General features: G+C 42.9%; 1 protein-coding gene across 1 annotated transcript; it reads right to left on the bottom strand.

The window, feature by feature from the left end:
• Positions 1-26,790, bottom strand: LOC109897726 (switch-associated protein 70-like). The gene is made up of 12 exons (XM_020492267.2): positions 26,599-26,790; positions 25,274-25,414; positions 16,902-17,075; positions 15,141-15,368; positions 14,613-14,759; positions 13,887-13,995; positions 13,399-13,580; positions 5,759-5,866; positions 2,543-2,709; positions 1,642-1,840; positions 1,233-1,329; positions 1-1,023 (listed from the first exon to the last, which is right to left on the bottom strand). The coding sequence occupies exons 1-12, from the start codon at positions 26,692-26,694 to the stop codon at positions 905-907; spliced, it is 1,767 nt and encodes a 588-aa protein (XP_020347856.1). The 5' UTR covers positions 26,695-26,790; the 3' UTR covers positions 1-904.
• Between the last annotated feature and the right edge of the window lie 126 nt (positions 26,791-26,916).

Below are 26,916 nucleotides of genomic sequence, written 5' to 3' on the forward strand. Positions count from 1 at the left end.
TTTAAGATTGATGTAATGTTTTATTACAGGGTTCTTAAGCGATTTACACACATTAAAAAATAGAAAAAAAAACAAAAAGTTCAACAACAACTCCATATTCCCTATGATCATGGATCTGGTACCGGGGTACAAAGCCCTGTAATTTGCTAGCAACAATGCTTCAAGTGTAATGTTGCAAAATGCCCTGTTTCTTACAGTATGTGTACACAAAAATGACATGAAATACTGGGAGCAGTACAGTATGATGGCTAGTTATTGAGATAAGCTCCGGTCATTTGATTTTCATGAATTGTCATTTCATGATGTTATCATGGAGTTTTGTTCATACTTACATGGGCTTTTTAAGTGCTATACATTCTATCACTTTGACAATGGAACCAAAAACAGTCACTAAGCAAGCTGTAGTTTTAACATGTATAAAAGACAAACTGTTGAAATCTTAGGAAAAATTGAAATACGCCAAAACACGCTCAAAAACATTTTGATAAAAACGACTCCACCTTCCCCACAGACATTTAATTATTAGTGTGACGTGTGAAGCTCCTTTATTCCTTCATATGAAAGCTATTTTAATCTTGCTGTTCATTTCCCTCTAAGGCTATCCAGGTAGTATCAAGATCTGTGCAGCACCTGCTCTGAACTAGGTTGTGTTCATTAGGGAACGCAATAGAAAACCTTTCAAACCGCTTTGCAACAGAAACCAAAAATGAGACTTTCGTATTGGACAGGTCCAGGTAGGCCCTCGCCGTTTTATAACCCTGGTGTCTGTGTAAAAACAAGCCTGCCTTCCCTGTTTTCTTTTGAGTTGGTCAACGAATGCTGAAGACGCAACTTGGCACACTGAGGGCAACATTGCATTAATGTTCCAGCAACCATGAGTTTGTTGAATGTGGGAATGGGGGCTCTACTGGTTCTCGGCGGCTTGGTTCTTCCTCTCCTGCCAGTCTTTCTCCCGCAAGCTCAGTTCTGCCTCAGTGAAGGACGCTGGGCCCCAGTTAGTGATTTTTTGAGGCCCCTTCGAACCTGAGAAAACAAATCAGAAAGTTCACTCACATCAGTGCAGACAAAAGAAAGTTCACTCACATCAGTGCAGACAAAGGAAGGTAAATGAGGAAATTAAGCCACTTTAGATTATTGAGATGCACCCAGAGAGGGTGAACAAAAAAACACCACAACAGAGGGAAGAATGAAGAGAGAGGAGGAAAGTGTACAGTAATATAGTGTTGTGTTACCTGGTTGAACGAGGCGGACTAATCCCTCATGGTGGGCCACTTTATGTTTCCAGGTCCTGGTGTTATTCGCTGCATCCTCCAGTTTCTGCACTACCTCCTGTGACAAAAAAAATAAATACGATATCAGTTGTTTTTTTGATAGTGAAACAGGATAATCCATGGCTCATCTGTAGAACTCTACTGCCACCTACAATTGTCATCTGGTACTATTTGCTTCACAAGGAACCCACCGTTCTAGCACCCCCTACATGTATAATTAGGTATTGTTCTAGCACCACAACTCAAGCATCCCTGTTCCAGCTGAACAAAATGAGTCCTACTCCTGAACTAAAAATAATTGAGAATCTTTGGTCTAAGTACATTTTAGTCCAAAAATAGGCAGTGAAACCAGCCCTAAAACATGCCTCACCTGGTATTGCTCCAGTGCCCCCTGCCTCTCTTTCTCTAGCTGTTCCAGCTGCAGCATGGCAGCCTGCAGGGCATTCTCCTTGGCCGTTCCCTCCTTCCGCAGCTCCTGCTTCTCCACCTCTGTCTCAGAGATGGCCCTCTGCTGGTGGAGGTGGATCTGTTCCAGCTCAGCCCGCTTGACAGCCTCCTCCTCTAGTAACCTGGAGAGAGGTACATTAAGTACAGGGAACAGCCTCCTCCTATAGTACCCTGGAGAGAGGTACATTAAGTACAGGGAACAGCCTCCTCCTCTAGTAACCTGGAGAGAGGTACATTAAGTACAGGGAACAGCCTCCTCCTATAGTACCCTGGAGAGAGGTACATTAAGTACAGGGAACAGCCTCCTCCTATAGTACCCTGGAGAGAGGTACATTAAGTACAGGGAACAGTTAGTTCAGAATGTGTAATATACAAACAAAAGGGATATGTTGATTAAAACAATTATATTGCATACATATCCATCCTGGGGGTATACACACATCGCACACACACACACACACACACACATACACATTCCCATTGAGAACACAATGTGAAAAGTGCTGATCCCAGAGAAGCACAAATGTCAGCACAGAGGAAGAAAGGGTTTCTGGACGGGAGGGACTGTTGCCTATGTCTATGTAGGAAACATGTAGATGCCTTGGTGTGTGTGTGGCCCCCTTGTGTCTCATTGTATCCACAGAAATGGAATTGTGTGTGTGTGCGTGTATCACCCTCTTCCACATTGACTCACTCCACTTGTCAGACAATTACAGTGACTCTAGTCAGAGAGACAATCAAGTCCATCAATTCATCTCAAGAGTGTGCATGTGTGCATATGTACAGTCTATGCCTGCCTATGTGTCTGTGTGTTGAGCACCGACCGGGCCTGGAGTCTGCGGACCGTCTCCTCATCCTGCCTGGCACGTTTCTCGTCCTCCAGGGCGTCCTCCAGGCGGTGGTACATGTCCTCCAGCTCATGGACGCGCTGCAGGTACTGCTCCAGCTCACTGGACTTCTGAGCCACCTGCTCCTCCATCTCCTGTCGCACCTGAAGACCGGCAACAAGACAATGTAGAAAGAGCACCACAGTTCACCTGAAGACCGGCAACAAGACAATGTAGAAAGAGCACCACAGTTCACCTGAAGACCAGCAACAAGACAATGTAGAAAGAGCACCACAGTCCACCTGAAGACCGGCAACAAGATAATGTAGAAAGAGCACCACAGTTCACTTAAACTAAATCTATTAGTGCTCTTGGACCTGAGGAGTCAGTGCTTAGTAGGTTGTAGCACTGATAGAGGGGGTTGGTTGGTTAGCAACAAAACCAAAGCGTGCACAACTATGGAGAAAAACAGACGGAGTTGGCTTAAGACTGTTATAAACAGGAAAAGTATATTTAGTCTCCAAATGTTTCTTGAAAACATACATTTGCACAATGAGCACTTGTTGTCTCTCAAATATGTTGTTACAGTTGGTTAGCTAGCTAGCGAATCCGTCAAAACAAGACATGGTATCAATAACGAGATACTTTTGGTCACATAATGTATGTGGACACCTGCTGGTCAAACATTTCATTTCAAAATCATTTGCTGCTATAACAGCTTCCACTCTTCTGGAAAGGCTTTCCACTAGATGTTGGAACATGGCTGTGGAGACTTGCTTCCATTCAGCCACAGGTGCATTAGTGAGGTTGGGCAATTAGGCCTGGCTTGCAGTCGGCTTTCCAATTCATCCCAAAGGTGTTCAATAGAGTTGAGGTCAGGGCTCTGTGCAGGCCAGTCAAGTTCTTCCACACCGTCCTCAACAAACCATTTCTGTATGGACCTCACTTTGTACACGGGGACATTGTCATGCTGAAACAGGAAAGGGCCCCAAATTGTTGCCACAAAGTGGAAGCAAAGAATCATCTAGAATGTCATTGTATGCTGTAGCGGTAAGATTTCCCTTCACTGGATCCAAGGAGCCTAGCCCGAACCATGAAAAACAGCCCCAGAACATTATTCCTCCTCCACCAAACTTTACAGTTGGCACTATGCATTGGGGCAGGCAGCGTTCTCCTGGCATCCACCAAATCCATATTTGTCTGTCAGACTGCCAGATGGTGAAGAGTGATTGATAAGAGAACGCATTTCCACTGCTCCAGAGTCCAATGGCAGCGAGCTTTACACCACTCTAGCCGACGCCTGGCATTGCGAATGGTGATTTTAGGTTTGTGTGCGGCTGCTCGGCCATGGAAACCCATTTCATGAAGCTCCCGACGAACAGTTCTTGTGTTGACGTTGCTTCCAGAGGCAGTTTGGAACTCGGTAGGGAGTGTTGCAACCGAGGACAGATGATTTTTACACACTTTAACACTCAGCGGTGATGTTCTGTGAGCTAGAGTGGCCTACCACTTCGAAGCTGAGCCGTTGTCGATCCTAGACGTTTCCACTTCACAATAAGAGCACTTACAGTTGTCCGGAGCAGTTCTAGCAGGGCAGACATTTGATGAACTAAATTGTTGTAAAGGTGGCATCCTATGATGGTGCCACGTTGAAAGTCACTGAGCTCTTCAGTATGGGCCATTCTACTGCCAATGTTTGTCTATGGAGATTGCGAGGATGTGTGATCAATTTTATACTCCTGTCAGCAACAGGTGTGGCTGAAATAGCCCGAATCCACTAATTTGAAGGGGTGTCCACATACTTTTGTTTATATAGTGTAAAACGGGCTGAAACGAGCCACCTACGATTCCCCACATGGCAGCTTATTGTCCTTGTTACCAGCTATTTGACCTTTCGTTGATGCACATTGTCAGCCAAGCAGTCTATTTAACTCACTTATTGAATCTAATATGGCTGAACTATCCCTTTAATATAACTAACTTAACCCATTGCGTCTTCTCTTTCACATATTTATTGGAGACCCATTGTATCTTATAACCACTCATTTGAATGTAGTATCCTATGCCCACTAACTTCCTACCATTCAGTCCTACCCTTCAGGCTATGAAAATGAATTATGTGATGATTGGAAACACTTGCCATCGCTAATGCTAATCTGTAAACGTTCCCTTCTTGTTTTTATACATATAACAAAGAAAAGAGGAAGCAACCCTTCTGGATACTTCCTGAAACAGAGCAGACATTGGCCTGAGATCATGAAATAATGTAACACCTTATTAAGCTGAGAGAAATAAAATGTGAAACCTTATTGATGGCAGTCCTATGAACGGAGGATGACATTCATAAAGTGTGTCAGTAGGATGTGTGGAATAAATGTCAAAAGTTATGAGCTTAGGGGTATAGATGGGAGGATGAAAGAACTAGATAGTTGCAATCATTTTCATGGACCCAAGAATTTACTGAATAAATGAAGAAAACCTACTGAACAAGCTGAATCAGTGGTTAGGGACAACTTCTACCTACTCAATGAAGTCTCACATGGTGCAGGACAACTTCTACCTACTCAATGAAGTCTCACATGGTGCAGGACAACTTCTACCTACTCAATGAAGTCTCACATGGTGCAGGACAACTTCTACCTACTCAATGAAGTCTCACATGGTGCAGGACAACTTCTACCTACTCAATGAAGTCTCACATGGTGCAGGACAACTTCTACCTACTCAATGAAGTCTCACATGGTGCAGGACAACTTCTACCTACTCAAGAAGTCTCTCATGGTGCAGGACAACTTCTACCTACTCAATTAAGTCTCACAGGGTGCAGAACAACTTCGACCTACTCAGTGAAGTCTCAACGGTGCAGGACAACTTCTACCTACTCATTGAAGTCTCACAGGGTGCAGGACAACTTCTACCTACTTATTGAAGTCTCACAGGGTGCAGGACAACTTCGACCAACTCAGTGAAGTCTCACAGGGTGCAGGACAACTTCGACCAACTCAGTGAAGTCTCACATGGTGCAGTGTGTATCTGTAATTCTGAAGTAACCAGTGTAAGGAAAAATTTGACAACTAAAAGTGTGAGGGGGCAATTTTGTTAAAGTCAATTAAATAACCGGCCACATAAGGGGTAGTAGTCAGAGGTGGGTGTAGTTTACAGTAGAAACATATTCTCCTTTGACCGCTAAATTGTGAGTAGCTAGGTAGGTACCATTTTCTCCCTCTCCAGGTCCATCCTGTAGCGATCCTGTTGTTCAGTCTGGGTCTGCAGGAGTCTCCTCTCCTCCTCCGCCGCATTGGCCGCCGCCTCCTCTAGTTTCTGACCAATAGCAGAGGGGACAGTCGTTACATAATTGAAGACAGATACACAATCTTCTCTTCGTCAAAGTTGACTGCGTTTCTGAATTTAAAATCACTTCCTGAATTGAAAATTAAATCTACCCAGTGCAATGCATTAACTAAATTCTTAACTTAAGCTAATGGATATGCGGCTTTGTAAACAAAACTATCTGAAAAGCTCCTAAAGAGGAAGCAAGCACAGCACTGACGTCTGACTTGGCGTCGTCACAGCACAAACAAATGTATTGTAAAGATTTCCCAATGTCATCTTGTGCTGACAATGCATAGAAAGTAATATATCTTAGTGAGTTGTATGATTTTTTTCTTTAGATTTTTACTCAACTTTTGTTTAGAAGGGGCATTATTTAGTTGGTACATCCATTTTTGGACTTAATTAATTATATGTACACAGTGACTATTGAAAAAAAATATATATACTTAGATGCGTAATGAGCTTAGTTCAACTGTAATACCCCCCCCATCAGACCCCAAAATCTAAGTTTGTTTTACTCCATTGTTTGTAAACAATGTCAATGTAAATCGACATTGTGTGCAGACTCAAAACATTGTTAAAACCATCATTTTGATCTCACAGATGGTCAGTCCCTGCATCCATAGCTCTGTCTATGAATTTGAGAGTGGTTACATTTCTACAGCCCCATAGCTCAGGTGTTTGCCAACACAGTGGCAGGGTCATTTTTGTTATTGTTTGAACTGCAGATTTCCCCTTGGTTGTTAATCGGTGATTCCTCTAACATTTGACTCTTTCCATGCAGCTGTGATTTGTCATTTGACCTTTCTCATTCGTTACTCACTCACCATGGCAGGTTAGTGTGAAGTGACCAGCCAATCACAGTGGCTATTGTGGTTAAAAGATTTAAAGAGGGTTGACCCTCAATCTCCAGTCCTGTGTGTATCAGAGAGTACGAGAGACGGGGACTTGTTGCACCTCAATGGGAGAATGTCTAAACATTCATTGTGCCTCTACTCCTCGACGCATAATGAAAGAACAACAAAGAGAGATTGTTTCCTCAGGAAATCCAATGATTGTCCACGGCTACACTATATGTGTTACATTGGACAATAAAGTTGTATTGTAAGTCTCGTGTGAGTTTGTCCAAATGAATTGTCAAGGGTCTCATCTATAAGAGCTCAGCTACAATGGGTATTGAGGACAGGCACTGGTATTGAAATGTACAGCACAATCTCTCTACCAATCTCTACAGGGTGAATAAAACTTATTTTTTGTTAGAACTATAAGAGTGAAATGCAATGACCACATAAGACAACATTTATTAATGTTATTTCACTCATAACTGGAACTGCCTTGATAGTATAATCAGCTCAATAGGAGAATATTGTCACTATGTATTCCATGTTTGTTTGCTGATGAGTGAAATGAGGAAACATCTAATTTAAGTGACATTTCATCCATAATTAGAGACCCAACTGAGCAGCGATAATTGGATTTAAACTGTCAAACTGCATCAGAAGGCCAGACTAAAGAACTTAATCAGGATTAAGAGGTACTGTAGCTGGAAAAAACGAGTTAAATAGAAGTAAGAGTGCAAGACAGGATAAGTTGAGCTGCGGGACAGTATAAGGTGGGCTGCGGGACAGGATAAGTTGAGCTGCGGGACAGGATAAGGTGAGCTGCGGGACAGGATAAGGTGAGCTGCGGGACAGTATAAGGTGGGCTGCGGGACAGGATAAGTTGAGCTGCGGGACAGGATAAGTTGAGCTGAGGGACAGGGGTGAGCTGAGCTGCGGGACAGGGGTGAGCTGAGCTGCGGGACAGGGGTGAGCTGAGCTGCGGGACAGGGGTGAGCTGAGCTGCGGGACAGGGGTGAGCTGAGCTGAGGGACAGGGGTGAGCTGAGCTGAGGGACAGGGGTGAGCTGAGCTGAGGGACAGGGATGAGCTGAGCTGCGGGACAGGGGTGAGCTGAGCTGCGGGACAGGGGTTAGCTGAGCTGAGGGACAGGGGTGAGCTGAGCTGAGGGATAGGGGTGAGCTGAGCTGCGGGACAGGGGTGAGCTGAGCTGAGGGATAGGGGTGAGCTGAGCTGAGCTGCGGGACAGGGGTGAGCTGAGCTGAGGGTCAGGGGTGAGCTGAGCTGAGGGACAGGGGTGAGCTGAGCTGAGGGATAGGGTAAGTTAAGTCGCCTACACAGAATTAAATTTGACCCCTACCTTTTAAAACCATGTCTAGCTTTATTTCCCAAACAAGTCTACCTAATCACAACTGCTTTCTTGTCTTTTAATCATTTTAATCATCTTTCAGGCTTAACACCTAACAAACACGTTGTACTTTTTAGTCGCTGGGATATGAGGTAACAGGGCCTTGCATTACGCCTGGGAAGCAAACACTTCAATTTACTCAACTTACCCCATGGCCATTGGCTCAAATTACCCCAAGGGAAACATTTGTACTATTTTAGCACACAGCTAAATGGATGCACTTTCATGCTAGGTTTATGACCTCATATTTAAGCTAGACACCAACTGATGTAAAGCACCATCAGAAAGTATTCACACTCCTTGACCTCTTCCACATTTTGTTTTGTTACAGCCTGAATTTTAAATGGATTAAATTGTGTGTTTTTTTGTCACTGGCCAACACACAATAGCCCATTATGTCAAAGTGGAATCAGGTTTTTGAAAATTTTACAAATTCATTCAAAACGAAACGCTGAAATGTCTTTGAGTCAATAAGTATTCAACCACTTTGTTGTGGCAAGCCTAAATAAGTTCAGGAGTAGAAATGTACTTAACAAGTGACATAATAAGTTACATGGACTCACTCTGTGTACAATAAGAGTGTTCAACATGGTTTATGAATGACTACCTCATCTCTGTACCACACACATAAAGTTACCTGACATTGAATATCCCTTTGAGCATGGTGAAGTTATTAGTTACACTTTGGATGGTGTGTCAACACACCCAGTCACTAGAAAGACACAGGAATCCTTCCCAACTCAGTTGTAGGTGAGGAAGGAAACCGCTCAGGGATTTCACCATGAGGCCAATGTTGACTTTAAAACAGTTACAGAACTGAATGGCTGTGAGAAAATTGTGGCTGGATCAAAACCATTGTAGTTACTTTACAATACTAAACTAATTGACAGAGTAAAAAGAAGGAAGCCCGTACATCATAAAATATATTCCAAAACATGCATCCTGTTTGCAACAAGGCACTAAATTAATACTGCAGAAAATGTGGCAAAGCAATTCACATTTTGTGCTGAATACAAAGTGTTATTTTGGGGGCAAATCCAATAACACATTACTGAGTACCACTCTCCATATTTTGAAGCATAGCGGTGGCTGCATCATGTTCTGAGTATGCTTGTTATTGTTGAGAACTGGGGAGTTTTTCAGGATGAAAAGAATTAACGGAATGGCGCTAAGCACAGGCAAAATCCTAGAGATAAACTTTGTTAAGTTTGCTTTGCACCAGACACTGAGCGATGAATTCACTTTTCAGCAGGACAATAACCTAAAACACAAGGCCAAATCTACACTGGAGTTGCTTACCAAGAAGACAGTGAATGTTCCTGAGTGGCCAAGTTATAGTTTTCACTTAAACCTACTTGAAAATCTATGGCAAGACCTGAAAATGGTTGTCCAGCAATGATACACAACCAACTAGACAGAGCTTGAATATTCTTTTTTTAATAATGGGCAAATGTTACACAATCCAGGTGTGGAAAGCTCTTAAGAGATTTATCCAGAAAGAATCACAGCTATAATCACTGCTTCTACAAAGTATTGACTCAGGTGTGTGAATACTTAAATTAGATATTTCTGTATTTCAGTTTTAACAAATGAGCAAAAACAGGTTTTCACAATGTCATTATGTGTAGATGGATGAGAAAAATATATATTTAATCCATTTTAAATGCAGGTTGTAACACAACAAAATGTGGCATAAGTCAAGGGGTATGAATATGTTCCGGGATTCATCCAATGGCATTGAGGAATACACCACCTCAGTCATAGTCTTCATCAGTAAGTGCATTGATGACATCGTCCCCACAGTGACTGTACGTACATATCCCAACCAGAAGCCATGGATTACAGGCAACATCCGCATCGAGCTAAAGTCTAGAGCTTCCGCTTTCAAGGAGCAGGAGACTAATCCGGACGCTTATAAGAACTCCCGCTATGCCCTCAGACGAACCATCAAACAAGCAAAGCGTCAATACAGGATTAATATTGAATCCTACTATACCGGCTCTGACGCTCGTCGGATGTGGCAGGGCTTGAAAACGATTACGGACCACAAAGGGAAACCCAGATGCGAGCTGCCCAGTTACGCGAGCCTACCAGACAAGCTAAATACCTTTTATGCTCACTGAGGCAAGCAACACTGAAGCAAGCACGAGATCAGCAGCTGTTCTGGATGACTGTGTGATAACGCTCTCGGTAGCCGATGTGAGCAAGACCTTTAAACAGGTCAACATTCACAAAGCTGCTGGGCCAGACGGATTACCAGGATGAGGCGGCCTATAGGGAGAAGGTAAGAACTGGCAGTGTGGTGCCAGGACAACAACCTCTCCCTCAATGTGAGAAGACAAAGGAGCTGATCATGGACTACAGGAAAAGGCGGGCCGAACAGGCCCCCATTAACATCGGCAGGGCTGTAGTGGAGCGGGTCGAGAGTTTCAAGTTCCTTGGTGTCCACATCACCAATGAACTATCATGGTCCAAACACACAAAGACAGTCGTGAAGAGGGCACAACAAAACATTTTCCCCCTCAGGAGACTGAAAAGATTTGGCATGGGCCCCCAGATCCTCAAAAGGTTCTACAGCTGCACCATCGAGAGCATTCTGACCGGTTGCAATACCACCTGGTAGGGCAACTGCTCGGCATCTGACCGTAAGGCACTACAGAGGGTGGTGCGAATGGCCCAGTACATGGCCAAGCTTCCTGCCATCCTGGACCTACAGTTGGAAGTTTACATACACTTAGGTTGGAGTCATTAAAACTCGTTTTTCAACCACTCCACAAATTTCTTGCCAACAAACTATAGTTTTGGCAAGTCGGTTAGGACTACTTTGTGCATGACACAAGTCATTTTTACAACAATTGTTTACAGACAGATTATTTCACTTATAATTCACTGTATCACAATTCCAGTGGGTCAGAAGTTTACATACACTAAGTTGACTGTGCCTTTAAACAGCTTGGAAATTCCAGAAAATTATGTCATAGCTTAAGAAGCTTCTGATAGGCTAATTGACATAATTTGAGTCAATTGGAGGTGTACCTGTGGATGTATTTCAAGGCCTACCTTCAAACTCAGTGCCTGTGCTTCACATCATGGGAAAATCAAAAGAAATCAGCCAAGACCAACAGAAAGAAATTGTAGACCTCCACATGTCTTGTTCATCCTTGGGAGCAATTTCCAAATGCCTGAAGGTACCACGTTCATCTGTACAAACAATAGTACGCATGTATAAACACCATGGGACCACACAGCCGTCATACCGCTCAGGAAGGACACGCGTTCTTTAGTGCAAAAATTGCAAATTAATCCCAGAACAACAGCAAAGGACCGTGTGAAGATGCTGGAGGAAACAGGTACAAAAGTATCTATATCCACAGTAAAACGAGTCCTATATCGACGTAACCTGAAAGGCTGCTCAGTAAGGAAGAAGCCACTGCTCCAAAACTGCCATAAAAAAGCCAGACTACGGTTTGCAACTGCACAAAGGGACAATGGTCATACTGTTTGGAGAAATGTCCTCTGTTTCTGAAGAAACAAAAATAGAACTCTTTGGCTATAATGACCATCGTTATGTTTGGAGGAAAAAGGGGGATGCTTGCAAGCCGAAGAACACCATCCCAACTGTGAAGCACGGGGGTGGCAGCATCATGTTGTGGGGGTGCTTTGCTGCAGGAGGGACTGGTGCACTTCACAAAATACATGGCATCATGGGGCAGGGCAATTACGTGGATATATTGAAGCAACATCTCAAGACATCAGTCAGGAAGTTAAAGCTTGGTCGCAAATGGGTCTTCCAAATGGATAATGTCCCCAAGCATACTTCCAAAGTTGTGGCAAAATGGCTTAAGGACAACAAAGTCAAGGTATTAGAGTGGCCATCACAAAGCCCTGACTGCAATCCTATAGAAAATTTGTGGGCAGAACTGAAAAAGCGTGTGCAAGCAAGGAGGCCTACAACTTGACTCAGTTACACCAGCTCTGTCAGGAGGAATGGGCCAAATTTCACCCAACTTATTGTGGGAAGCTTGTGGAAGGCTACCCGAAACGTTTGACCCAAGTTAAACAATTTAAAGGCAATGCTACCAAATACTAATTGAGTGTATGTAAACATCTGACCCACTGGGAATGTGATGAAAGACATAAAAGTTTAAATAAATCCTTCTCTCTACTATTGTTCTGACATTTCACATTCTTAAAATAAAGTGGTGATCCTAACTGACCTAAGACAGGGAATTTTTACTCGGATTAAAATGTTAGGAATTGTTTAAAACAGTTTAAATGTATTTGGCTAAGGTGTATGTAAACTTCCGACTTCAACTGTATATAATAGGCGGTGTCAAAGGAAAGCCCATGAAATTGTCAGAGACTCCAGTCAGCCAAGTTATAGACTGTTTTCTCTGCTACCGCAAGGCAAGCGGTACCGGAGCTCCATGTCGAGGACCAAAAGGCTCCTCAACAGCTTCTACCCCCAAGCCATTAGACTGCTGAACAATTCAGAAAAATCGCCACTGGACAATTTACATTGACACACACCACCCCCCCTGCAATGTCGGTTAAGGGATTGTAAGTAAGCATTTCAATGTAAATTCTACACTTGTTGTATTTGCATGTGGCAAATTAAGTTTGATTTGATCAATACTTTCTGAAGGCACTGTATCGAACAATTTTAAAATCATCTACTTTGGTTTATTTACAAGCATCACGAAACCTCTAACAATAAATACATTTGACTTGGTGAAAATATTTTTAGGGGACCTAACTTTCTTACCACTTTTTCACATGTTTTTTTCCTTCACAGACCTCTTCCTAAATATTTGGTAAAATTATACATTTGGTGTATGGTTTCCTAGCAACAAGGGTTGCTCAATTTACCCCACTCTCCCCTGCTGTTAGTATAACTGTGTGTTAGTGCGGGTTTTCAGTGAATTTATGTAAATCATGAAGCTCCTTTGCATGTCCTGGACATTTTTAAGCAACAAAAGAGTAATCAAAGTAGGATCTTATATCTGTAGAGAGAAACACTTTCCCTCTGCCTTCCCACTTTTTTCCCACTGTTATGGGTGTTCCAGCAAACAGACTAACTAGAAGTCATGAGTATAACTTCACTAACAATCTAAGAACCATTCACACCACCTTACTGTGCTGGCTTGGATGTTCTCTCTTCACATTGTTGATGCATAACTAGGCCAGCACAGTCTAGCTCAGCTCAGTAGTGTGAAAAAGGCATAGTAGCAAAGGGAGGACTTTGACCGTTGTGAGTGGGCTGTCTGGGCTCACCTTCCTCAAGGCCTCCAGTTGGTGCTGCTTGTTCTCGTTGGCCGTCTGCAGCTCTCTCATCCTAAGCTCCAGCTCCTCCTGCTCCGCTTGCTGTTTCTGCCTCAAATCCCGCCGCTTCTGAAGGGACTCGCGGTGCGGCACTGTCCGTCCCAACTGCATCAGACTGAGACACATCTGGATGGCTGAGATGGAGAGGAGACATACCAGACAGGGGTCAGTTCCAAGGCTGGTAAATATTCAGTATAGGCAAACGTTGTGGCACGTTGCAGATAGAAATGTGATGAGTAAAGCTGATGCGATTCCTTATTCTACATTTCAGAGAGGCATGTCTATTCTACATAACATATTCATATCTGAACATTCTACAATGTTGTGCTCTGCTGATCACCCCCCCTGTACATATACCTATCAACCAAGTCTAAATGTCCAATCCATGCTTTCCATAATACTAAAAGGAGATAAATTACACTGTGAGAGAATTGTCCTACCCTGAATCCATTCCTGTTTCCTCTTCTTATCCGAAGCGTTGATCTCATAGCTTTTGTCAGAGCATTTGACATAGAACAGGCACTTCTTTCCTTCCTTATCTGGTAACGACTGCAAAGACAAATTCTGAAATAAATGTCACTCTTTCACCAAAGTACACTGAGTATACAAAACATTAGGAACACCAGTTCCTTCCGTGAAGGAACGCTATGATCCCTTATTGATGTCACATTTTTAATCCACTTCAATCAGTGAAGGTGAAGGGGAGGAGACTTTTAAGCATTGAGACAATTGCAACATGGATTGTGTGCAATTCAGAGGTTGAATGGGCAAGACAAAATATCTTTGAACAAGACAAGTGTCTTTGAACGAGGTATGGTAGTAGGTGCCAGGCAGGCACACCGGTTTGTGTCAAGAACTGCAATGCTGCAGGGTTTTTCACGCTCAACAGTTTCCCGTGTCAAGAATGGTCCACCGCCTAAAGGACATCCAGCCAACTTGAGACAACTGTGGGAAGCATTGGAGTCAACATGGGCCAGCATCCCTGTGGAAAGCTTTCGACACCTTGTAGAATGCATGCCCTGATGAATTGAGGCTGTTCTGAGGGGGTGCAACTCAATATTAGGAAGGTGTTTCTAATGTTTTATACACTCAGTGTATATTACTAATTAGGTTAAGGTGTAAAATTAATGTATGAGCCTTGTTTGTTGTTGTTTAGTGTTCCTTGCCTCGACACAGCAGTTTGCATTCAGCACGATGTCGCCCTTCTTCTCAGCCAGGTCCTCGCTCACGTAGTAGGACATGGAGTTGGGCCTCAGGAGGAACCAGCGCTCTGTCCAGTTTTTCCTCTTGTGGCCCTTTTTCATCATGTAGCCCTGCATCAAGGGAATACAGTATGTTTGTCTTCTTTTTTTTATATATCTTTTTTAAATGTATCTGTCGGTTTGTGTTAATATCTGTGTTGAGATAATGGGATGGCTCCTGTCAGTTTAACTGCTTAGTTGACCACTGCACAGCCAACACGATGAGTTTCTAATTGTCAATATTCATGTAGTCCCTATAACATGGCTCCCTACTACACTCGACTGACCATCGCTTTGGTATGCTGTGTTTAAAAGCTCACTCCATGCTACAGTATTGCTAGTACATAACACAGGTCAACACTATCCATCAATCATGGTCACATGGAGGACGATAATGTGGTTGATGTCAACATCGTGCCAAGATATGGAGATATAAATGGGTCTGATGCCAACCTGTTTGAATACATCAAGGATGAGCTCGTGGAAGACCTCAGTGATGCCCATGGAGAGGGTCTGGCGGTCCACGCCCTTGCTGAAGGTGCCCGTGCCCACCAGGGTGATGAGCTCCCAGGCACTCAGACTCTGCTGCTTGATGCTCAGCTCTAGCTTGTAGTCCTCAAAGCGCTCCTCCACCCAACTGCCACCCATGGCCTCTGTCAACTTGCGCAGGAAGTACTCGATCTGACCGAGGTGGGGAAGAAACACAGGTGAGTACACAGAGACAGGTCAGCATACCCACACACCAACAAAGAAAATACCCAAACTTCCTTTGAAGTGACACAATCTGTATGTTACAGTAGGGAAAGGGGATACCTAGTCAGTTGTCCAACTGAATGTATTCAACTGAAATGTGTCTTCTGCATTTAACCCAACCCCTCTGAATCAGAGAGGTGCAGGGGGCTGCCACGTCTCCGGCGCCCGGGGAACAGTGGGTCAACTACCTTGTTCTGGGGCAGAACTACAGATTTTTACCTTGTCAGCTCGGGGATTCGATCCAGCAACCTTCCAGTTAATGGCCCAAGTCTCTAACCACTAGGCTACCTGCCACCTCTACACTCTAACCACTAGGCTACCTGCCACCTCTACACTCTAACCACTAGGCTACCTGCCACCTCTACACTCTAACCACTAGGCTACCTGCCGCCTCTACACTCTAACCACTAGGCTACCTGCCACCTCTACACTCTAACCACTAGGCTACCTGCCACCTCTACACTCTAACCACTAGGCTACCTGCCACCTCTACACTCTAACCACTAGGCTACCTGCCACCTCTACACTCTAACCAATAGGCTACCTGCCACCTCTACACTCTAACCAATAGGCTACCTGCCACCTCTACACTCTATCCACTAGGCTACCTGCCACCTCTACACTCTAACCACTAGGCTACCTGCCACCTCTACACTCTAACCAATAGGCTACCTGCCACCTCTACACTCTAACCAATAGGCTACCTGCCACCTCTACACTCTATCCACTAGGCTACCTGCCACCTCTACACTCTAACCACTAGGCTACCTGCCACCTCTACACTCTAACCAATAGGCTACCTGCCACCGCTACACTCTAACCACTAGGCTACCCTGCCACCTCTACACTCTAACCACTAGGCTACCTGCCACCTCTACACTCTAACCACTAGGCTACCTGCCACATGTGTTTATATGGAATAATAAAAAGGAGTAATAATCCTCACAGCAATAATTATATGAAACTACACACAGTTTCCATTAATGACCTTATAATAAATCATGCCGTGTTGTAATTTAACAGCAAGCTGCTAACTTCCTGTTCTGTGAGAGCTGTTGGGCAATGGTGATGGTCTTTCCCCAAAGGAGTACATAAAATATAACAGTGGATCTGAACAATACTTCTTTACCTATAACCTACTCCTTTATTGTGACAGAGGTATAGGTATCGTTGATACGGAAGAGGAAAACAATGTTATATCATGAGTTTCAGACTGATTATCTGTACAACTGATCTGTTAATAATCAAACTAAACTTCGCACAAAGTCAGGTTTGTGTTGGGGCTAAATGTGCCAGCATTAGAGCCCAGGTCATGTTCATTGGGACACTTGACACAAACGGTTTAAAAACCTTTTACAACAGAAAATGGAAATGAGCGTTTGTTATTGGACAGTCCCTGCCTGTTTCAGTCGGTTTTCCTCTGTTTGGTGCCCAATGAACACAACCCTTGTCCAATCTCACCTCCTCAGTGACGATGGCCAGTGGGTATTTCTCTTCAGACAGGAAGTTGAAGATGCACCAGATCTTGAAAGCGTCTTCGTCAGAGATGAGGAGGTGGGTTCTGTTGAGGTTCTTACGGGCGCACAGGGTCCAGCACATTCTGTTAAAGTCCTGCCGGTCAAAGTTGTCCTGGACCTGCAATTAGGAACAGTCTCAGGTCAGGTCACTTGGCTGAAGACCAGCATTTTTCATATGAGAAAAAGACAGCAAAAGGCACAATAAGCTGACTCTGTACTAAGGACATCTTCACTCTTCTCTTTATACTACAGTTAAGGTTAAACATGGCATGGAAGACCATACATTCAGTGTAGGTTTGATTAACACATGAATCAAACCAAATTCAGGACAGAAAGAGGAGAAACTTTGTTTTTTGTCAACAGTTGACCTGGCCACTATTATTAGCATTTTCACGCTAAAGTATCCAAAAACTCAATGATGTTATATGGATATGAAGAGCGAAAAAGCTAATATAGTACCATTGACTTGTATTGGATTTGTGCCACAAATACTCAAATGTTAGCATTTGAAACAGTGCCCAGGTAAACAAAAACAAAGCATGGGTAGCTGTCGTATCTTCTCCATAGACCGCTTACAGGGTAAGGAAACCAATATGTCATTTTGTAATTTGGGTGAATGATCCCTTTAACATTTAAGAGGGGGGGATTCAACGGCACCATCTATTAGCAGGAACAGCATCATGTAGTGGTCAGAACCAGGTAATATCAGGATGCAGGACGGAACATAAACCTAACAACTTCATTTACTATTTACTCTGAACAGGGAAAAAAAAAAACATTAAATTCACTGAGAATTTATTAGATAGGGATGATGGAAACAATAGTCCAAGCTGCAGCTCCATGCCACTTGTTAAACAGAGAACTCCTACTATTTACTTGTTAGGGTGGATTTGGCATGGGGAGTCTATGAGTGTTGGATTTGGCATGGGGAGTCCATGGGTGTTGGATTTGGCATGGGGTGTGACTTGACTATTTCTTTGGCATGTCTTACTCATTGAATATTTGAATATTAGAATATATAAAAATTTGCTTAATTTCTCAAGAGATTAAATTATATTTCCACAAAATGTTGAAGACATGCTAATTTGATCTTCTACAGAACACCATCTGAGATGGTGGGTTTCATGGCTTGCTGAACGGACATTGACTGACACTTAGCTGTTTATACAGATGCCTGACTCAACTCAGCTAAATCACAACAGAGAGATCGGCCAGATAATGATTATCAGCAATCTACAAATAGCAAGTGATACATCAACAGAGAAACAGACTTTTGAAACGCAAGCGGAGTATGTATTAAGGAGACGTCTTTAGGAGTGTTTAAAACATACATCTAACCCTAATCTGGATGAAAGACAAAAATGACCACAAACAAAAAGCTGAAAATGCTCCTCCCATATGAAAAATAATGATGAAAAGCAAATAGGAATCTTGTAGGGCAGAATAAGATTAAAAGCTAAAAAGTATCTGGTAAGATTTTGTACGTTATATGTCAGTAGTGTATGTGTGTTAACTTATGCCATGTGCCATACACAAGTCACTACATGATTATGGTGAATTGCTTACAAAGATATAGTTTGTCTCAAATATGTCATACCCTATGAGTCATCTGGGAATTTTATGAGAAAAGTGTATGTTCTGACATTGTAACCTCTACAAAATAAATGTTTTCCTTATAGGTTTCACATTGTTTATACACAGAGCATTCGGGAAGTATTCAGACATTTTCCACATTTTGTTAAGTTACAGCCTTATTCTAAAACGGATTAAATCATTTTTGCCCCTCAATCTACACACAATACCCCATAATGACAAAGCCAAAACAGGTTTATAGACATTTTTGCAAATGTATTAAAAATAGAAAACTGAAATATCACATTTACATAAGTACTCAGACCCTTTACTCAGTACTTTGTTGAAACACCTTTGGCATTGATTACAGCTTTGAGTCTTTAAACATTTTATTTCACCTTTATTTAACCAGGTAGGCTAGTTGAGAACAAGTTCTCATTTACAACTGCGACCTGGCCAAGATAAAGCAAAGCAGTTCGACACAAACAACAACAACAGAGTTACACATGGAATAAACAAACATACATAACACAGTAGAAAAAGTCTATATACAGAATGGTGTTGTCTGCATAGAGGTGGATCAGAGAATCACCAGCAGCAAGAGCGACATCATTGCTGTATACAGAGAAGAGAGTCGGCCCCAGAATTGAACCCTGTGGCACCCCCGTAGAGACTGCCAGAGGTCCAGACAACAGGCCCTCTGATTTGACACACTGAACTCTATCTGAGAAGTAGTTGGTGAACCAGGCGAGGCAATCATTTGCGAAACCAAGGCTGTTGAGACTGCCGATAAGAATGTGGTGATTGACAGAGTTGAAAGCCTTGGCCAGGTCTTCTTGGGTATGACCCTACAAGCTTGGCGTACCTGTAATTGGGGATTTTCTCCTATTCTTCTCCGCAGATCCTCTCAAGCTCTGTCGGGTTGGATGGGGAGCGTCACTGCACAGCTATTTTCAGGTCTCTCCAGAGATGTTCGAACAGGTTCAATTCTGGGCTCTGGCTGGGTCACTCAATGACATTCAGAGACTTGTCCCGAAGCCACTCTTGCGTTGTCTTGGCTGTGTGCTTAGGGTCATTGTGCTGTTGGAAGGTGAACCTTCGCCCCAGTCTGAGGTCCTGAGCGCTTTGGAGCAGGTTTTCATCAAGGATCTCTCTGCACTCCATTCATCTATCCCTCGATCCTGACTACTCTCCCAGTCCCTGCCAATGAAAAACATGCCCACAGCATGATGCTGCCACCACCATGCTTCACCACAGGGATGGTGACAGGCTTCCTCCAGATGTGACACTTGGCATTCAGGCCAAAGAGTTTAATCTTGGTTTCATCAGACCAGAGAATATTGTTTCTCATGGTGTGAGAGTCTTTAGGTGCCTTTTGGCAAACTCCAAGCGGGCTATCGTGTGCCTTTTACTGAGGAGTGGCTTCTGTCTGGCCACTCTACCAAAGGCCTGATTGGTGGGGTGCTGCAGAGATGGTTGTCCTTCTGGAAGGTTCTCCCATCTCCACAGAGAAACTCTGGAGCACTTAGAATGACCATCGGGTTCTTGGTCACCTCCCTGACCAAGGCCCTTCTACCCCGATTGCTCAGTTTGGCCGGGCGGCCAGCTCTAGGACGAGTTTTGGTGGTTCCAAACTTCTTCCATTTAAGAATAGGGTGTCATCCGGGTTAGGGGAGGGTTTGACCGGGGTAGGCCGTCATTGTAAAATAAGAATTTATTCTTAACTGACTTGCCTAGTTAAATAAAACAGAATGATAAGAGACCACCGTGTTCTTGGGGACTGTCAATGTTGCAGACATTTTTGCTACCCTTCCCCAGATCTGTGCCTCGACACAATCCTGTCATCTCGGCGCTCTACAGACAATTCCTTCAACCTCATGGCTTGGTTTTTGCTCTGACATGCACTGTCAACTGTGGGACCTTATATAGACAGGTGAGTGCCTTTCCAAATCATGTCCAATCAATTGAATTTACCACAGGTGGACTCCAATCAAGTTGTAGAAACATCTCAAGGATGATCCATAGAAACAGGATGCACCTGAGCTCCAGTTCGAGTCTCATAGCAAAGGATCTGAATACTGATGTAAATAAAGGTATGTTTTTTTTATTAACAATAAATGTGCTAACATTGCTAACAAAAACTATTTTGACTTTGTCATTATGGGGTATGTAGATTATTGTGTGTAGGAACATTTTTGAATAAGGCTGTAATGTAACAAAATGTGGAAAAGGGGATGGGGTCTGAATACTTTCTGAATGCATATACAAAAACATGAAAAAGTACAATATTTGTATTTACACTGAACAAAAATAAATGAAACATGCACCAATTTCAAAGATTTTACTGAGTTACAGTTCATATAAGGAAAGCAGTCAATTGAAATCAATGATTTAGGCTCTAATTTATGGATTTCACATCACTGGAAATACAGATATGCATCTGTTGGTCACAGATACCTAAAAAAAAAAAAAGGTAGGGGTGTGGATCAGAAAACCCATCAGTATCTGATGTGACCACCATTTGCCTCATGCAGCGCAACATCTGCTTCGCATTGAGTTAATCAGGCTGTTGATTGTGGCCTGTGGAATGTTGTCTCATTCCTCTTGTTGGTTATGGCGCCGAACTGCAGACATGGCCAAGACGACGACGATGAACATGCAGATGAGCTTCGCTGAGACCGTTTCTGACAGTTTGTGCAGAAATACTTTGGTTGTGCAAACCTACAGTTTCATCAGCTGTCTGGGTGGCTGGTCTCAGATGATCCCTCAAGTGAAGAGGCCGGATGTGGAGGCTGGTGTGGCTACACGTGGTCTGCGGTTGTGAGGCCAGTTGGATGTACTGCCAAGTTGTCTAAAACGAACGTTGGAGGTAGCTTATAGTTGAGAAATGAACATTCAATTCTCTGTCAACAGCTCTGGTGGACATTCAAGCAGTCAGCATGCCAATTGAACACTCCCTCAAAACTTGAGACATCTGTGGCATTGTGTTGTGTGACCAAACTGCACATTTTAGACCGGCCTTTCATTGGCCCCAGCACACGGTGCACCTGTGTAATGATCATGCTGTTTAATCAGCTTCTTGATAATCCATCCACCTGACAAATGAGAAATGCTCACTAACAGGGATGTAAACAAATTTGTACACAAAATTTGAGAGAAATAAGCACTTGTGAGTATGGACATTTTCTGGGAACTTTTATTTCAACTCATGAAACATGGGACCAACACTTTACATGTCGCGTTTACATTTTTGTTCAGTATACGTTTACATTTTCAGGTATGAGTTTCCATGGTTAAGGCTGGGCAGCACATTTTACTGGACAGTGGATTTATTTACAAGTCACCCTTCCAGCCTTTGGTCTCCCATACAGAGTTTTAACTAAGCCCAGCCCTGCTTAGCTTTGACATGTCAATGATTACTACCAATGTACTACCGTGAGAATGATTGTTGAGGGATCTCAAAATAGATTCACTGCTGCTATCAAACTCATTCCTCCTCCTCCTCTCTGCCGCTGTTTCTCCTCCTCCCGCTCCTTCCGATTTCCCCCTTCATCCTCCTCTTGCTCCTCCTCCTCACAGCAGATAAATCCTCCTCTTCTTGCGCCTCCTCCTCGCAAAGGGATATGCTTCTTTCTTCAATAAGTGTGTCAATGACATCAGACAGTTGTGTGTCCCATGAAATGTGTATGTCCCATGTATGTGAGACCTTCTAAGGCTTAGCTTACATGACTCTTGTATGTTTTTTATATAATACATGCAACATTTCTGTCTAATGTTACGACCTCTTTAATTCAGACATTACAAGAATCTTCTCAGTGTATTTGCTGCCGTATGTATTAGTTCCAGGTAGAACATACAGGAATCTTGTTCAATTCTTCTGTGTCTTTTCAGTGGATGGCGCAGTCAGAGTAAACAGAGTAAATCGCATTTTAACGTAATAGATTTAGCCAGTGGGTAACTTATGGAATAGACAACGCCTGGAATGCGGTTTTAACCAATCAGCATTCAGGATTAGACCCACCCGTTGTATAAATCCACAATAATAAATAAGATGACATATATACAAAATAATAGCATACTGCTATTATTATTATTGAGTAATTTGTTTGATGTGTCTCTAATTTCCCTCCCCCTCACGAGGTGGTGGGGGAATATTTTACAACAGGGCTGAGTTCTGCAGGGTAGAACATTGTGGAACGTTCAGTTAAAATTATGTACAATAAACATTACTCTTTGACATGTAGAATGGGCTTAATGTCAGGTCAAGTCATAACATTTCTCACCGCAACCTTCCACAGAGTTTGCCTATTGAACGTGGCCCAGGTAAGAATCAGGTCAATGAACTAAGGGGAAACACAGGTGTGGCATGTCTGCCTTCAACATCAGCAGACACTATTTATAGAGCTGTGGTTTGTTTTGGGTGAGTCAAAGATTTCACAGTAAAGATAACTAAATTTCTCTTGAGTTTCACAGTAACACCAGCGAGGTAAGCAGAAAGACGATGCGGAGGGAGGAGCAATAGAAGTTGTGAAAGTGGCATTATTATGAAATAGCAGCTCTCTCTTTGTCCTCAGAATGTTGTGTCATGGTCATCTCGTTCTCGCTCTGTACTAGCTGGTCCAGACTGAGGTCTCTCTCTCTGCCGTTCTCCCACTCTCTGCACCTCAATAATGAGGGCCTTGTCAAGGCCCCTCCAGCACCCAGTCCTGCCTCTCCACTGCAGATACACATGCTCGTTAGTATTCTCTGCAGTGGAATGTCCAAACAGGTTTACAAACAGTCTTATCACTGTCCTTGGCCCTCCAGGAGACGGAAACTTCCTACCGTCAAACGGTCACACCACAGAGATGCCGGTTGTTACTGTAGCGCGAGGGCAGAGGACAGGTGATTCAAAAGTAATTGTGAAATTACAAACAAGGTACAATATGAGATAGAGCCTGTGTGTTACTCTATTATGAAACATGGATCGAAATATGTTGAGGTCTAGACGAGACTAGGACGGACAGTGGTTGAACTAGCAAGACATGAAATGAGGAAATAATTCAGCCACAGCAGCCTTAAAAATGTTAACTAATGGAAGGTCACATGTTCACAGCCTTGAACTATTTTGGTGCTCTGTTGTTTGTGTAACCTTGCTTTCTTTTGTTCCCCTTCTAACAAAAGAGGAACAAATTAAGCTCCCAATTAACAATGCATTCCAGGTTTCTACAGGGTCAGTTGGCTAGGAAGAATGATGTGCTCCACATAGTGAGCGACTGCAGAGTCCCAAATGGCAGAATGGGGAATTATGTGGAACAGTCAGCGATGGACTTGATTGCCTCTCCGGCTGAGTCACTGTAATTGTCTGACAAGTGGAGTGAGTCAGGGAGGAAGAAGGTGACACACACACACACACACACACATGACTGTTAGGATGGAGTTTCCCTGGGGAGTGGGGGTGGTGCTCCCAACCTGTTTGGTAGGGTCATATCCACATGGGTGGGGAGACTCTTGACGTTTGTCCATGATGTCATATCTAGGTTCCTGAAACCTTTTTGTTGTATTAGAGGAACGAGAGCTCGAGGAAGTGACAGGAGAAGATATATTGACACGTCAGAGAATGGAATGGGTAAGGTGTGTTGTAAAATCCCTTGTCATCTATTTCCTTGTGTGTGTCATAGGAAGCGCTTGAACAGTAGATATCTGCCTTCAAATGGAAATCCCAGACTATGAAATGCACACCAAGTCCAAAATGGGTTCTTACCAGGAACATTTTCAAAGGTTAACCAAAAACATTCTAATTTTAAACTGTCAATTGATGACAATAAATTCTGTAGTAATTGTTTAGAACACACAATAATTCTGTCATGAAAAACAACAAGTATGAAAACAAGCATGCCAAAACATTTACGATAACTCTGTGACATTTCACAAGAATTAGCCTACAAATTGTCATCATGGTAACCTTTAATATAATCAACAACTACAAAACTGTCCCAAAAGCTCCCCTCTGTGAAATGAACAAAGATGTCTTGCTGTAGTAATTCTTTCTGACACCACTGAAAAAAATCCACAGACACCATAGTAAGCCTTTATGACAGCAGAAACTATTTCCAAATGTGACATGGTAAGTTTACACACCTTTATGACACCAGTAGAAAGTGCCAAACTTGATTTGCTAACCCTTGATGACCCATGGGCTCCTGAGTGGCGCAGCGGTCTAGGCACTGCATCTCAGTGCTAGAGGCGTTACTACAGACCCTTGTTCAATTCCAGGCTGTATAACAACCAGCCGTGATTGGGAGACCAATAGGGCGGCGCACAATTGGCCCAGCGTTGTCAGGGTTAGGGTTTGGCTGGGGTAGGCCCGTCATTGTAAATAAAAAAATTGTTCTTAACTGACTTGCCTAATTAAATAAAGGTACCTTTAAAAAAATATATATATTACACAAGAATTCTCATATTTATGACAGTGGCAAAGGAATGCCTATCTGTCACCATGGGATCCATGTTGTGACATTGGAAAAGGAATCCTTTACTCTCAATATAATTACCCATTTTGACCAACAATAGAATCACTAGCATTTAGTGAAGTCAAGGTTGAAGATCTCAAACTAAGGCAATGGAATTCTAACCTTGACATCTTTAACTTAGACTTCAGTGACCCTTCATCACAAAACAGTAAAACATATAAACAGCAGTGAGTGAGAGAATGATTGACTGAGGGGCATATATACTCTAAGTATTACTGTATGTGCGGCTCACCTTGTCCAAAATGAACTTGTTCAAGTAGGGCATGTAGCCCTGAGTAGAGACAGGGCCTACGTCGTCATGTTTGAAGTGCTCTTCAAGGGCCACCGGGTCATGGGGGATCCTCATCACAGTGCACAAGTTATGCGAGAGCACCTGCAAAGACAAAAATACCACATCTTATCAGGACTTCACAGTTTACACAGAGCCAATAGTTATATTAAATGCAGCAACAACGCCCAAACAGCATACATTTCTACTTAATGAAGGAGTTGAACACATCAGTCACTGGAAAGGTTCCTAGTCAACTACACCAGCGGTTACGAAACTTTTTCACTTGGAGGCCCCCCTTCCAGCTTTCGGGAAAAAATAACTCTTCGTCATCGCCCCCCCCCTCCTCTACACCTTTTGTCACGGGGTGCAAAGTACATTTTGCAGTTTTAAAGCATATTTTCTTGCAATACTATACATTTTGCCATGTCTCGTTTGTATTCTTGTGATATTTGAGTGACTTGAACATCTACTACAAAATCTATGGGCTAAAAAAAACCTAGCTAAAAACGTTAGCTAGCTGACATGGGCTAGTTGCTCTGGACATTTCTAACTAGTTATAAATAGATCTAAAATACGCAATGACTGACATGACAATAGAAAAACTGATGATGCACTACCCAATTTCGAAATTGCTCCTTGTGCAGTCTATTATTACAACTATGAATTAATCACATCAAATGATGTGACTTTACCCTGAATGATTTCAGCACTATGGTACTGATAAGTGCCCTTCTCACGAAACTAGACCATAAACAAGCTAAACACACAACTCTGCATATATGCTGTTTAAATGTAAGGCTGCTTAGACAAACACTTAACATTGATGAAGTGGCTGTTATAGTAGGCATACATTAAGTGGATTATGAAGTAAGCACGGTAGGCTATAGATCTAGTCAGCAAAAGCGTCATCTCAACTATTTATTATTCTGTTTTAAAATAAACAAAATACTCCGACAATCAGTTAACGTCCACAGGTGTGCCATAACAAGAAGTTCCCTTTAACCATACACAAGCAGTTTTAAAAAAAAACATTGACTTATGACATGCACCGTGTCTGTGCTGTAGTAATATGAAGGCAGACAATGATTTGGGCTAAAATGACATCATTCCAAATGCATCCTCGACTATTAAGTTTCATCCATCCAAAATCAGACGGCCTTCACTTTGATTGCAACCTTTTTTGGACGCTCAAAAAGTTTATGCGTGTCATTTTTTAATAATGAAGGGAACGACGTGCCTCGGGGTTGTTTGACAAACACACTATCTAGGTAAATATAATTCCATACCTTTAACTGTGATTTGGACACTTTCCCACTTTTGTCCAGGTCCAACGCTGTAAACGCGTGCCATATTGGCTTTAAAAGTTCGTCTCGTAGTGCCATTGAGATGGCTGCTTGCTTGACTAAAAGTAGCTCGTGTTGCGGAACGTTTTTCTCATAATAGGGTACAATGAGACAGTCACGTGACAAGCTGCCAGACGCTTGTCCACGAATGTCAACGCACATTTTAGTTCTTCATTTCCTCATGGCAGCTAGTCAAAATACACCTAGTATATTAGTCACATTGAACTGAATTGGTTACAACGTGCCAGGTGTGCGATAAGG

Source organism: Oncorhynchus kisutch, linkage group LG10 (genome assembly GCF_002021735.2).
Source record: "Oncorhynchus kisutch isolate 150728-3 linkage group LG10, Okis_V2, whole genome shotgun sequence".
Classification (NCBI taxonomy): Eukaryota; Metazoa; Chordata; class Actinopteri; order Salmoniformes; family Salmonidae; genus Oncorhynchus; species Oncorhynchus kisutch.

Excerpts from the sequence above, each read along its gene's own strand:
- LOC109897726 (XM_020492267.2), bottom strand. The coding sequence starts at position 26,694 with ATGGCACTACGAGACGAACTTTTAAAGCCAATATGGCACGCGTTTACA. Across the intron at positions 5,867-13,398 it reads AACTGGAGGCCTTGAGGAAG|AAACTAGAGGAGGCGGCGGC; the intron begins GTGAGCCCAGAC and ends GCTATTGGTCAG. Across the intron at positions 2,710-5,758 it reads ACCTGGAGAGGGAGAAAATG|GTGCGACAGGAGATGGAGGA; the intron begins GTACCTACCTAG and ends GCCGGTCTTCAG.